The sequence below is a fragment of the Quercus lobata genome, chromosome 1 (assembly GCF_001633185.2).
Source record: "Quercus lobata isolate SW786 chromosome 1, ValleyOak3.0 Primary Assembly, whole genome shotgun sequence".
NCBI classification, from domain to species: domain Eukaryota; kingdom Viridiplantae; phylum Streptophyta; class Magnoliopsida; order Fagales; family Fagaceae; genus Quercus; species Quercus lobata.
In genome coordinates, this window is record NC_044904.1 from 37,289,506 (window position 1) to 37,304,241 (window position 14,736).

Consider the following 14,736-nt stretch of genomic DNA (forward strand, 5'->3'; position numbering starts at 1 on the left):
TATATCTCTTCGACCTTTGGTTCTTGAGAAATAAAAACTTGTCATATCAAACCCTATATTTTGAGGTGCTCTTTGTGATGAGGAAAATCACGACCAAAATTTTCCGGTTCCGATGGATGGCTGTGACTGAAGGTGTTGATGGCTCCGGCGAACAATGGTGGATGTGTTGACTTTTGGATTTTTCTTATTTTCTTTATTTATTTAATTTAGGTAACTAAAATAATAAAGCCACAAAATTAGGATTTAATTAAGTATATAGACATATGGCAAGTTTTTATTTGTGGAGTATAAAATGGAGTAGAGAAAGTGAGACAGAAGATTTGGACTCAAATAAAATACATTTGGCTCTAAAATGTCATCATAAAATGTCCTCAAGCCATTCTATTATCCATGACGTATGCGTATGCAATCTAAGTCTTAGAATGAAGCAGATATTATATTATATCTATCAAAACTTAAACTATCAAAACTCAAATAAATATAAGTTTAAATCTTATCCTATCTATAGACTTTATTATATTTATAAAGTTTTATAAGGTATCATAAGAGCAGTGTAATAAGAGCACTGTAATACTTTTTAATGACTTACATTTTTAATGACAATTAAATTTAACGTGTAAATTATTGTCAATAGTTATGCTGCGTTATTTTGATGGAAAATAATTTTTTATTTTTGGTTATTTGGTTTAGCTGAAAATAGTAGCCAATTGAAATTTATTTTCAGGTTAACCACAAAATTAAATAACCCTCTCTCACGAGTAAAACAAGCCTCACAACCTAACCTTTCTCTTAATATAATATTTTTCAATGACAACTAAATTTAACATGTAACCTATTGGTCAATAAAATCAAATAGTTGAATTTAATTTATTATGTTGTGTTTATTTCGATGGAAAATATTTTTCTTATTTCTGGGTGTTTAGTTCAGTTGAAAATAGTAGTCAACTTGAAAATATTTCAAGTAAGCTGTAAAATAACCCACTCTCAAGCGTAAAATAATTGACGCCTCAAAACCCAACCTCTTTCTCACCCCTCCTCCTCCACTCACCTCCCTCACCACTGCAACCCACCCTTGGCAACCTTTGACCAAGCCACAACCCACATCACCACTCCGGCGACCACCACACAAGTGACAAGACAAGACCAATTGCGACCCAACCTCTATCTCTCCCTTGGCTGTCAATCTTTCTCACAATCCACCCACTCCCGTCATGCGACACACCACCATCGCACAACCTTTCCCATTGCACACAACTCTCTCTCTCTTTGATCCACCCACTTGTCTCGTGCGACCCAAGCTCTCTCACAAATCCACCCTCTTGCGGTTTTGACAAAAATTTTGTTGTTATGCGTAACTTCTTGTTGTCTATGATACATTTTGGTTATGGTGTTAGTGTTTTAGGCCGTATTTTCCCCACCAACTAAACACTGTGAAATGAATTGTTTTGTCATAAATATTTTCAGCTAAAAATATTTTATGATAAACAAAATGTAGCCTCCTACACCACACTACAGTTGGCTCTAAACCTACACATTTACAGAGCTAACTCCTGTGAGTCCTGTCCAATCCCTGGCAAAGCTAAGAGGGTAATGAATTGTAAAATTAAACAATTTTACCATTCATTGCATCTAAAATGTGATCCTCTAGTATATTCTGAAAGTGGAACAATAGAGGGTATGGTATATATGTTTGTATATAGATTCTTGACAATTAAATGATAGCTGGTGCCTGGTGGTATATTATTTGTATTTGTTTGGAGGAAATACCAGAACAAGGAAGACGATAATAAACTTAATCTAGCCAGGATATATAAAATACGAGAACAAAAAATTAATATTCCACAACTTTTTCTTTGTTAACTTTTGTTACTAGCTTTGGACTTCAATTTTGAAAGGGGAAAAAAATACTGCAAATCATTCCAACAAATTATAACTTACTCAAGACAAAAGTACTGGTGCAAATTTTACTAAATATGATTTCATCAATTGTTCTAAATCATTAAAAGACCTTTTCTATGAATTCAAACAAAAAGAATTCTATTTCTCCATCGAATTTTCTCAAATATTATGTCGAGTGCCAGAATCAATGGCTACGTTGGCAAACAGGTAGATTCCATTGCCAATTTCTACTCATCCTTTTCATTTCTTCTCAGTGAAGAAAAGTATTACAATAATAACTAATAATGACAATAAAGATATAAAGTTTTCAAATCTGGTTAAAGGAATATAAAGTTTTCAAATCTGGTTAAAGGAATATAAAGATATACTTAATGTGATTTATAAAATCATTTACATGTATTATAATGATGTGATTTATGTAGTCATTTAATGGAGTCACATAAGACATAACTACTAAGTAATTCACATGATTAAAACTAGTTTGAGTTGTCAGATAATGGATTGTAAGAATGTTTTTGAAAGAAATTATGTTTATAACAATAAGGATAGAATTTTCCTATGACTTACTACACAGTTACACTAATCAACATAACTTACTACACAATTACACAAATCAACATAAAGTTCGCATGTAATTATTAATAAGTCTAAGGATACAAAATTTTTTACAAATGTTGAGGTGACAAGTTATAATTGATACAATAAAAGTTAAATGGGTCTTGATTTTGTCATGTAGTCTAAAGGCCGGATTTATTTCCATTGAGACAGATTCTAAGAACTGCCATGAAACTCTTGCTAACCCAAGCTCGACTCCCCCTTATTGACGATAAGGACCATTTGTATTGATATGCAAAATCTTTTGTCCAATTCTCCTAATGTATATGTCTGCCTGCAGGCTGGCCCACTCGTTAGCTAAATGGTTGTTAAAGTGTAATGCTTTTGGTTCCTTTGCTTTAGGCATCTACCCCCTTATTTTGAGTCTTATTAGGGGAGATGCCCGTTTTTCTTGTAGTTGTTCTTTTCTTTTATTCATCCAAAAAAGCAAATGTGGTGTCATGGGCGGAGCCCCCCTCCCCCCCCCCCCAAATTTTTTTAAAAAAATATTACTATATATTAATAAGTATTAATTTTAGCAATTTTGTTCAATAAAATTACACTTTACCCCCCTTAATAATGCCATCTGTAAGGGCAAAGGCCCAAGATCATACAATCGGCCTTGGGTCCCGTATGGAGAATTCGACCACGGTCGAGGAGAAGGCGTGGGTGCCAAAAAGGGCTCCCGGCCCAATTCTTGTGGGCCTGAAATTGTTTAAAAAGCGGTCCGAGAAGAAATGTTTCCTCAAACGTACCAAATATGGCTCAAACGTGCACTCTGCCTGCTAGAAGGATCCACCTCAACGAGCCTTAGTAACAAGGATGAGTCCCACAAGCCCGTAAGAAGGAAGAAAGCGTAGGATGCCAAGGGTGAGGCTGCAACTGCCACATTAAATACATGACAGCTACTTTTCTGGTCGCATTAATGTAGAGAGGACTTGTGAACAGTGTTGCCTTGGCTACCTCAACTCATAGAAAGATGGGGGGGGGGGATATCCGATGGGACAGGCACTTAAGTGAAGGTCCAGATGATCAACAAGTGTAGAGTCATGATGACTTCAAGAGGGCTATATAAGAGAGAGGAGTCCCCATGAAGAGAGGGAAGAAACTTAGAGCAGAAAAACAGTATTAGAACCATGACCTTTGAGCAGGGACCGATATGCATCCTTAACGTCTCCTCGGACTGAATACCGAATGGACACGAAGGGGATTTCCTTACTTTCAATTGTTGCATGGCCCAATTTTAGTTAGAATACACTTCGTTAAGGCCTAGTTCTGTAGCCCACTCTCTATAAATTCATTGTTTCGGGCTCCTTGAGCCAGAACCCCATACCTGTTGGGCCTAGGCCCTGAACCGTGACCCTACACCATCAATTCTTTTGAGAGTAATGTTATAGCCACAAACGTACAAACTATTGAGGTAGCAAATTATTATTGATTCGTATACTTGCATCACTTTTTACTTATCAATAACTATTCACCATATTAGTAATTTGTAAAAAAAAAAAAAAAATTGTAGTTTTAGCATTTTTCACCTTTTAAAGGACATAAAAAATTATAGATTAAATCTAAAACAAAATATACAAACCCAAAAAAATTAGCCCAACAACAAAAATTACCAATAATAAGACTAAAAAAATTAAGCCTAATCAATCAATTTTACCCAGAATAAACAACTTGTCCATTTAAAAAATTTTAAACAAAAATCCTTAGTAATAAAGCAGTAGACTCAAAGGCTAGAGCCCCCGCACACAGCTAGCAACAGAGTCGCCCCCCCTCACTCCAAGTCTTGGCTCTGTCCCTAAGTGATGTCTGATGGGACTGACGAACTCTCTTTTCTTGGACGACCTCATCAAATATACTCGTCCACCTTAGCACGACACGGACGAAGGCAAGCGAGTCATTAATAAGAAGATTAAATGCCTCGGACAGTTATCAATTAATTGGCAGACCATTGAAGGCTCATCAAAACCCGTGTTAATAAATCCTAAGGCGTTATGAAAAGAGCACTAAAGCCACAATTAAGGCCCTAATGGCTAGAAACTATGAAACTATATATAGACACTCATCAGAGGCAAAAAGGTACATAGATTCACCCAAAAACACTCTTACACAGATATCTCTGATATTCTAAACTTTCTTATTTCTCTTAAAAAGCTTCTATACATTAACTTTAGCATCGGAGATGTTGTGGCATGCACCACACCGATGACCATCTTAGAAGAGCCTTTGGCCTGCTTTTGTAGGAATAATGACAAGGATTCGGCTCCATCTTGACGAACCTATAGGACTGACAATTTACACATCATCAATGTCAAAAGGTCAATATTGGTCCCATACAACATTAATGTTGCAATAATGTTTATTCATAATTTGCAACATCAACAAATTATGAAAATTGAAAATTTATTGGCTAAGTTGGCTTCACTGAATTGCAGTAAAAGTTTAGAAGTTGTAATTGTGCCAAGTTAGTTCATCAAATTGCAGTAATTTTTTAGATATTAAAAAAAAAAGTTTATTTTTTCTTATCAGATTGTTTTAACAAAACATGCAACCTTTTTTTCTTCACTTTTTTTTTTTTTTGGATAATCAATTAACAATTAATCCTCATTGAAATTAGACAATTTTTTGTATACGGATTCTTCTTAAACTTAAAGATAAATTAGTCCGAAATTAAAATTAAAAAAAATTAGATTGAATTAAAACGTTGAATTTTTTTTTTTAATACAAAGCTTTTTCTTAAACTTGAAGATAAATTAGTCTAAAATTTTTTTATAAAAAATAGATATATAATTTTTTCTTTCTTGGTAAACTAAGGTAGTATGTGATGGAAAGTCTATTTATCATAACTACTTATTTCCTCTTCACATGGCAAAATACATTTTATAGAACTTTCAATAAACAAGTTTAATCTTGAAACTCAATGCAAATACTTTTTATTCCTATCAACTTCTTCCATCTAGAGTATATTGTGTATATATATATATATATATATATATATTTTTTTTTTCTTTTTTTTTTAATTTCTTCCCTTCTACCGCACGTATTTTTTTTTCCTTTATTCTTCCTTTCTCTTATCTAGTTATCTACTAGTATACTGTATATATTTCTTCTCTCTAAACTTGGACATATATCTCTCTTCTTCTTCTTCTTCTTTTTCACGTGCAACCCACGTGTTTCACAAACTCGTATAATTTCTGAACCGGTGTTCTCTCTGTGAGTCACTTCGCCTCAGGTGCTGATCTATTTTCCCGGAAAAGCTAAAAGGAAACGCTGAGAGACTTGAGTCTCAGCTCAGGAATTATCATTCATAATCATCATCATCATCATCATCATCATCAACGACAACGATGAAAACGAAATCTCCTTCGGTGATTCACCTTTCATTTATTATTCTTATTCTTCTATTGGGTCTAACATTTCACTCTACCGCCGAAGTCATAACCCTAACCGTTGACACCTTCTCCGACAAGGTAACTACCCCAAATTTAACCCTAATTTTATCTTCTTCTTTTTTACACTCAATATAACAGATCCAATAACATATATATATATATATATATATATATATATATATATTAATCCCAATTATATTTACCTATCTGTGCACAGAAAGATTTCGGTTTGGTTCTTTTGGTAATTTTATATTTAGTAGCAATGAAAGAATTGATATACGGTTAGGACCAATATTCATTGTTTGTTTTTCTATGTGTGTTTTGTTGGTTTAGGTGAAGGAGAAGGACACGGCATGGTTTGTGAAATTCTGTGTTCCGTGGTGTAAGCATTGGTAATTAATTATAGAAATCAAGCTATGGTTTTATTTTCATTGTTTTTAATAAGCTAGACTTTTGTTAGTTATGGAATTTGTATGTTCTTATATACACACATATATGTATACACATTGTTGTTTGCGTTGCGAGTAATGATAATTTTAACGGGTTTTTCAGTAAGAACTTGGGGACGTTGTGGGATGACCTCGGGAAGGCGGTGGAAGGAGAGGATGAGATAGAGATTGGAGAGGTTGATTGCGGTGTGAGTAAAGAGGTGTGTTCCAAATTTGATATTCATTCGTATCCCACATTTAAGCTCTTTTATGAAGGAGAAGAAGTTACTAGATATCGAGGTAATGTTCATGTTTTTTATGTCTTTACTATTTGGACAGCATAGTGTTTTTAAGTTTGTTTTAGCTCTATCATAACTCATAATGTTTATAATTGCCTCTTTGATCTTAAGTCTTGAGAATTTTACTCTTTGGCCTTGAATAACCATAAAGAAAGCCTTCAAGCTTTCATACTTATGGATTATTGTCAATATTCATGGATTGTGCCATTCAAATGCCTTTGAAATTGCTGAGGAGCAAATCATTTAAAACATCAAGTGAGGCTTTTTAGTGTGGTTCCTAATGTATTTAAGCTTTAAGCTTCAATATATATAAGCTTCAAAATAGCTCATAGAAAAGAAAAAAAGTTAAGAAATGAAATGCCAGGAGTGCTAAATGGGCAGAAAGTTTTGAAGGACACCATACAGTTATGGTAATGCAAATTTTATATATTTTATATTTGGCTGGTGACATGGTCTCACATTTCAAATAGCAACTTGGTGGGAGAATAGGCAACTGCTTGCTTCCCAATGTCTAGGCAAGTCAAGCAATGTTCTCACTAATGACGCGTGCACACACACACACCAGCACTTGGTCATGTAACCTATGAAGATGGGTTATATAAAAATAAATCTAAGGGAATCCTTTTGTTAGCACTCCAGCACTTGGTCATGTGACCTATGAAGATGGTTGATATAAAGGGAAATCGAAGGGAATCCTTTTGTTTGGTTTGTGAGTGGTAAAGTGATTTCAATTAGGCAAGGCTTTTGCATTTACTTGGGTTACCTTCTGATAAAGAGATTTTTTGAGCTTTTAATGGCTTCTATAAGGAAGCATCAAAAGTGCTTATATTTGGCTTAAAATTCAATCTGAGAGTTATGCCGAAGAAAGTTATCGATATGTTCACAGTTTGGCAGGGTTCTTTCTGACGGCATAGATATATAGCCTTCTGGAAGGCAGTGCCACATTGCATTATTTGGTGCCTTTGGCGAGAACGGAATGCTAGAAGTTTTTAGGGATGTGAAAGGACTATTCTTGATCTTAATGCCTTTTCTTTTGTATTTTATTGGACTGGAGTGTCGCGTTTAATTCTCCTTCTTGTTTTTCTCTTTTAGATATGTTTGAGAATTTTAATTTGAATTGACTGTTCTTCTCACTGAGTACACCCTCAGAGTACTTGGTTTGATTTCTTTTTAATAATTTTTTTTTTTTGTTCCTTATATATATATATATTCAATCTGAAAACCTTCATTTGTTATCCATAATTCTAGGTTACCTCAGAGAATCTTTTATTTGCTTAGTCCTGTGTATCATCCAACAACATAATTTACCATCTAGATAGTTGTGAAGTTGGGGATTGAATACACATGGAGACATTGAACAAGATTAATGGAAAATTTATAATTAACAAGGCCAAATGCGAAGAAAAGATTTTGGACTGCACAATGGGTGGTTGTTCATAGATCTAGCATTCATAGTATTGCATGAGCATGACATTTTTGAGGGACTTGCAGAACAAATATTTGTGTTGTTTTCATTTACCTATGCCTAAACAATTTGAGTGCATGTGCTTATGAATGCGTGCATGTCTACTCCTGTTACTATAGTTATTCAAATGTCAATAATGTGCCTTGTTTAGTTCACTTTCTGGTTAGTGTGAATTTTTGTTATATGTTGCATACCGACTTCTAGCTTTATGCATATGTGCTGCTGCCTGACGAATTGGTGTAACTCTTATCACTCAGCATTTGGATTTTGCTACTCAAATCTGTAATCAAGGTATTATTACTAATGGCTGGGTTTTTGCTTGAGCATGGGATTCACATTATGTTAATTCTTTCTAATCATGTCTCATGTCCAGTTTGGTCTTCCTCTTACTTTAAAGATGCTTTCTTTCATAGTTTTCTTCTTTTTTTCATCAGTAATGTATCAAAAAAGGGGTGCAACCCTAGACACATGGTAAGTTTACAAGAGAAACACCTATACGGAAAACTAGCCTCTAAAGTCTAAAATTTAAAAGATCATTGAACTCCAATAAATTAGACAAAGAGAAGCAAAAAGTGGAATCCATGTAGTGTAGTCATAGAGAGAGCATAAGAATTGTTGCTTAAAATTTCTTGCATCCTTCAAAAATTTTGAGCATTCCTCTCTCCAAATACACCGCCTAACGCACAAGGAAATTTCATTCCAAATATTTCTACCACAAAGCATCCCTTACAACATGCCAACAAGTCAACCACCATTCTAGGTATGACCAGCAAAATTCCATACAAACAAAATACCAATGTCCACAACTCTCAAGCTGTCAAGCATCATGTAGAAAATGATCCATTGTTTCCCTACTCAATTTGCAGATGCAACATCAATCCACTATGATTACATGGCACTATCTCAACTGTTCCACCGTCCTAATCTTCCCTAACACCACTGGCCATGTAAAAAAAAAAAGCACTCTGGTGAGTGTGCCCTTCCATTTTATAGTTTAGTGACCCAATTCAATCAACGCATCAAGTTAACATATTAAATGGGTTAGAAAAACGATTTGACCAACTCGGCAGTTTATTTCTCTTGGGTTTCAGTGTACTGGACCAGAGAGGGATATGTTTGCATATGCTTTTAAACGTTTCTGGAGGTTGAAGCCTTTTTTAGCAACTCTGAAATGTTTTCATAGTTCTCTATCTTGCTATTCATTTTTTGAATGATGTAGCTCTAGATATGTTTATTAGTTGCTTATGGATGAGATGATGAAACTCCTGACTGCTGATTTGACTTGCAAAGATGAGTGCATATCATTGTATAGCTTCTATTATTAGGGTTTGCTCTAGGGTAAATTCTTTAACTCAAAATAATTTCTTCTTTATTAAAAGCAGATGAAGAGTAACATTTTCTAATAATTTAAAATATAAATAAATAAAAAGAGATGAGGTGTAAAGATGTCGCATCACTAGACAGTATGTTTAACTTGTAAAGGAAGGGTACTTATCTTTAAAATGAAGCTTTGAGAAGGCAGTAATCAAAAATTCTGATCCAGAACATGTAAATCATTTATCCTGCATCATAGTTAATGTGTATGGTAAGACATGTGCATGTATAGGGAAGGAGAAATAATGCTAGGCTTCATGTTCTATTTTGATTGTTGAAAATTACAAGTAGAGGAATTCATTTTGGTAATAGATTTAATATACAACAAAGTAAATCAATATAGTATGTATGTTAGTGGACTTTGGGTTTACTCTGGTAAAATTTATGATATTCTATTATTCTATATCCTGTTGATCAACTATTGAAGCTATTAATATGGGTAAAGAAGCAAATTTTTATTGATGCTTGGATGTGATTTAGACCTCCAGTATTTTGAAGTGGCAAAGTAATGGCCCCTAACTTAATGGCATATTGTGACTCTGTGCTTCCATCCCAGATCAGAATAGAATACCATACTTGTTTCTGACATGTTACGTTACTTAAACATGGTTTAATATAATTTTTCACGTGATAATGGTGAACTTCATCATGCATGGACATCATAAGATGTGAGGTTGAGAATAATTTATTCAAAAAAAAAAGAGAGAGATGTGGGGGCAAGAGTAATGGTGCTAGCGGCTGCAATTAGAATGGGATGAGAAATATGAAAGATAATAGTGATAACTATATTATAATGAAAATGATGTGTGATATTTATCAAAAATGAAGAAGAAATGCACTTCTCCAAATCAGCCCTCTACTTTTATTCAATGATTATTGTCCTCCACAATCTTCTCGTTCTTATGAATTATTGATCCAAGATATCCATAGTAATCTCTCCAAAAGAAAATATGATTTTGTTAATGATCACTGCTAGTCATGATGCTATAACGTTTTGAAAGAAAAATCATGATACTTTAAAAAATATTGGGGGCAGTATGGATGGATGGTTGCAGTGGAATTCATGATTATATCATTGAGACTGATGGATGTGGGATAATACTTGTGATATGAGAATAGTGATAGCAGGATTTAAATAATGAAATTGTGATGGTGATGATGATAATGATAATGATAATGGTCATGGTGACAGTTGTTTTAGCAACTATGCCAAAAACATGATGATATTGATATGTCACTTGGATTTAAGTTTTTTTTTTTTTTAATAAGTAAAAAAAGTCATCTGGATTCAATTGATTTGGTTCCCTGAATAGTTTCAATTATCAGACTTCTAGATATAGCACTTCTTTTTGCTTGGTAATTAATCATGCACCTGATAGGGGAAAATGGTGCAGGTGCAGTGACCACACCTGTGAGCCCTTTTCTTTTTTATTCACAGAGAGAGAGAGAGAGAGAGGGGGGGGGGGTGTTGAAATGGATGATTTTTATGTACCATTCTGTGACACAAATCAAGATGAGGAAAATGATTTTCTGAATTGCTGCCAAATGTTAGCAATTTGATGTCATGAAAATAAGGAGGATCAGTTTTCCAGATTTCAGATTAACAATTTATCAACTTTATTTTCATTATGATTATGATTATTATTTCTTTTGGGCCAGCATCTTCTAAACATTAGCTTCTTCTGCTGTGTACATTTACATTACTTGTTTGGTTGAGTTGACTTGAGCCAATTGGAGACATTCAGTGCTTATGTAGTAATTGTAGACTGATGATTTGAGTTTGTCAATTTAATGGTATTCATGTAACTGAGTGATCTGACTTTCTTTTTGCATACTGTAAAAATTACCAGGATCAAGGGACGTCGAATCACTTAAAAAATTTGTTATAGAAGAAGCTGAACAGGCAGCAGCAAAAGCACAACTAGGCAGTGATAAAGAATTGTGATATTGTGTAAGGTAGACACCTGATTGCTTTGTAGTAATTATTCTTGCAGTACCATATAAGAGGGGCTTGTGATCCCTTGTCAAGGTTGGGATTATGGAAATTAGTCTTGGCAAACAAAATTTGTGTTTGTTTTACCGTTTTGCTTTGAAATCTTTTGCGAATATTACTTGGAGAACATGAATTTCTCACTTTTATTACAGATAAAAAAACAAATTCTCTCTTCAGAAATCTTTTTTATATGTGGTTTGACATTTAAAGGCTTTCTTGTGGTGCAGGTGTGGGGCTTCCTACTCGAACAAGGAGGGTCATCAGCACTTTATAGCAGAATGGACCACCCGGCTCAGTGAGCATCTTGTAAGTTCTAGCAATTATTATTTAAAAGATGGCCCCATTTTTGTTCTTGTGGTCGGAGTTTGTTTAATCAGGAAGATACAAACTTAGAACTAATCTTGACAGCAGAGAGAATTAGTGTGTATTAATGAACGTCGAATCTCATGACATTCTATCTGAGATTTTTTTTTTTTTTTTAATGATTTGGAACAAAATGATAAATCAAAGTTGTCATATTGTCAGACTTCCTTATTTGGATATGGAATGTATCTCGAGTACATCTTATAAATTTGTTCTGACCATTTCAGATTCATCTAATGAACCAATCTTTTTAGAGGAAATTACATAATTCCTTCTTGTGGTTTAGACTTAACCTGTATAACTTTTCAAACCCAATGCTATTTACCCTGTTTTGGAAATTGAAAATTATTTATAAATTTACGGAAAATGACAACCAAAAAAAAACACCCCAGCCCATTCCATTTGTTCTTTCTTTAGGAGCAAGACCAAGCCACTATTCACAAGCCTCCACCAATAACGTTGGGGCTGAGATGTCAGATTCCTCCTTTCAATTCCTTGAAGAAAGATGGGCTGGTTCCAAATTTTTTTAGCTCACCACACACGTGGAATGTACAGTCCCCTAGCATTAAATAGAACATTGTCGTCCAAATTGCCCAAGAGGCCCAAGGCTTGAGACCATAGCATAATGGCAGGAATTTTCCAGGTGTCTCGACAATCCCTAATATAAAAGTAATTAGGGTTCTGAACTGCTTTACTTTTTCCAGTTCTTTTGTCCTTCACCGAACATTTTGAAGCGACAATGGAGAATTTACGATTAAAGAATCTACATTATATGAGATCTTTTTAGGAAAAGATACAAACCGAACCGAACAAAGGAAAAGAAAAGGCATATTCAAATATTAATCATGTAATTTACAACATTTATCAATATATGACCACAGTCAAGAAAAGGCATATTCAAATATCAGTCATTAGCAAGACTCGTTATTTAATCAATATGTGACCATAATCCAGCCAGAATGAGCAAAATTAGAATCATCTCCATGAACCTTATAAACAATCTCTACTACTACAACTCCATTTCAGGTGCAAAATTATGCTGACAACATCTTATAGAACAAAAAAAAATTTTAAAAATCATATAAAAGGGAAAATTAACAACCAAGGTTGTGAAACTTGGACTTAACTACACAGCCTGACCCGGTTAACTGTGAGACGGTTATTTTAAAACCAAAAACTAGCCCAAAAAAAAAAATGTCACCAAACCATGCGTATCAAGGTTGAACCTTCCAGATTTGAAAATCGTGACCGAACCGAACTACTCAAGTTTTATTTTATTTTTTTTTAAGAATGAAGTTCTATGTTTTTGTAATAAACAATGTGTAATTTGGAGTTTATTTGCTTCTTTATGCAATTATACCTTGTACTTTTAAGGATTGAGAAATTCAATATCTATTTATATTTTCTTAGGATTTAATATTTCTTACTTTCTTTACGAAAGTTATGAAATTATAATATGAAAAATAAATTTGAAAGATAGATCTCTATATTTATTTGGACTATTTTAGTCAATTTTTCAATTTTTACTAATTTAATATATTTATTTATATTTTAAATAATTATTAAATTAATAATGATGTCATCACTATTCAACCTTGTCTAACTTCAAAAACCTAAAACCTCTCAATTTTCCAATTCTTTGAACAATCCAAGTTTCAAAACCATGCTAACAACATTTAGTAAGACCCATTATTTTATTTGCCAAGAACTCAATGGCACTATCCAGTTATTTCCATAGGAAGAACTTGTATTTGCATCCCCAAAAGGGAAAAGATAAATATCCATTTTTCTATCAATATGTGGCCGTAGTCCATATTATAAACAATCTCAACTACTTCATTCCATTCCAGATGCAAATTTATGCGAAAGTGAACCACTTCTTGCAACATAGACATCAAAATATGAGAGAGAGAGAGAACTAGCAAGTATTTATTTTATCTAAGTAAAGCAGTAATCCAATGCACTGGACACGACACAATATAGACATGTGGCCAATTTTGGACACATGTCTGCATCATCTCGTGTTCAAGTCGAATCTTTTTTGTCTATGTTTTTCCAAGTTCCAAACCAAGAGTAAAGATACACATTATCTTATTTTATGAGTGAAATAATTGTTTGATTTTTATGATTTTAAAAAATAAATAAATAAATAAAAACCAATCGGCAAGAGGTATAGTGTAGGTTTTGAAAAGTTAAGGTGATAATTGAAATATAACTAAACCACATGGAGGTACTATGCAGTTGTTCCTGCTTTTTATTACAATCAATCAATCATATTTTAATCTCTTGACCAAGATTTGAAATTTTTTCTTCTTTTTTTTTTTTTTGATACCATTCATAGAAAAAAACCAGGAAACAATACAAGAGTTATTACAAAAATGTTGGATTAATCCAACAGTGGTTGGTTGGCATTCTAGTAGCTTGCTCAGCTAAAGTAGCAACTTTACACAAAATGATCCTTGGTACAAAAAGGATTGAAAGACCAGCCCGTTTTGTGATAGGGAATGTGAATCTGTGAGCATAATTTTTTCCTTCCAATTGGGAGAGTTTTTCCCATTTGATACTTGAACTAGTCTCTTACAATCACTTAGTACAAGGATCTGTCTATAGCCAAGAGTTGTAGCTTTTATGGACGCCTCCATTGTTGCTTCCTGAACAGCAGCAAGAACAGAATCAGCAGCACAACTTGCTCCACCAGAGAAGATGAGGTCTCCTTGCAAATTGATGGCTTCAGAGACATATCCACATCTGTTAGGATTTTTCCTTCTCGCCCCAACAACTTTGATGATCAGCTGCCAGCTTTCTCCATTACCGCAGTTTAGAGGTTAATAGTCCATAATTCGATCAAGATTTTGTTTTTTGGAAAAGGCTTCCTGGTATCTGCAAGTTAAACATTGAGCTGTTAGAATAACTTCCATTGGGTTTG

The 14,736-nt window shown here is 33.9% G+C and overlaps 1 protein-coding gene across 2 annotated transcripts; it reads left to right on the forward strand.

Moving 5' to 3' along the window:
- Positions 1 to 5,583: 5,583 nt before the first annotated feature.
- Positions 5,584 to 11,994, forward strand: LOC115989211 (protein disulfide-isomerase 5-1). 2 transcript variants are annotated; one of them, XM_031112889.1, is made up of 5 exons: positions 5,584 to 5,966; positions 6,222 to 6,280; positions 6,441 to 6,616; positions 8,338 to 8,371; positions 11,305 to 11,388. In XM_031112889.1, the coding sequence occupies exons 1-4, from the start codon at positions 5,844 to 5,846 to the stop codon at positions 8,364 to 8,366; spliced, it is 387 nt and encodes a 128-aa protein (XP_030968749.1). In that variant the 5' UTR covers positions 5,584 to 5,843; the 3' UTR covers positions 8,367 to 8,371; positions 11,305 to 11,388. The 2 variants fall into 2 exon arrangements, with proteins under 2 accessions (XP_030968749.1, XP_030968743.1); XM_031112883.1 differs by lacking the exon at positions 8,338 to 8,371 and adding an exon at positions 11,675 to 11,994 and having other exon boundaries at positions 5,587 to 5,966; positions 11,305 to 11,410.
- Positions 11,995 to 14,736: the final 2,742 nt, after the last annotated feature.

What these genes read in the sequence shown, in the direction of transcription:
- LOC115989211 (XM_031112883.1), top strand. Translation starts at nt 5,844, where the DNA reads ATGAAAACGAAATCTCCTTCGGTGATTCACCTTTCATTTATTATTCTT. An exon ending in TTGACACCTTCTCCGACAAG is followed by an intron (nt 5,967 to 6,221) that starts GTAACTACCCCA and finishes TTGTTGGTTTAG; the next exon opens with GTGAAGGAGAAGGACACGGC. An exon ending in GTTCCGTGGTGTAAGCATTG is followed by an intron (nt 6,281 to 6,440) that starts GTAATTAATTAT and finishes CGGGTTTTTCAG; the next exon opens with TAAGAACTTGGGGACGTTGT.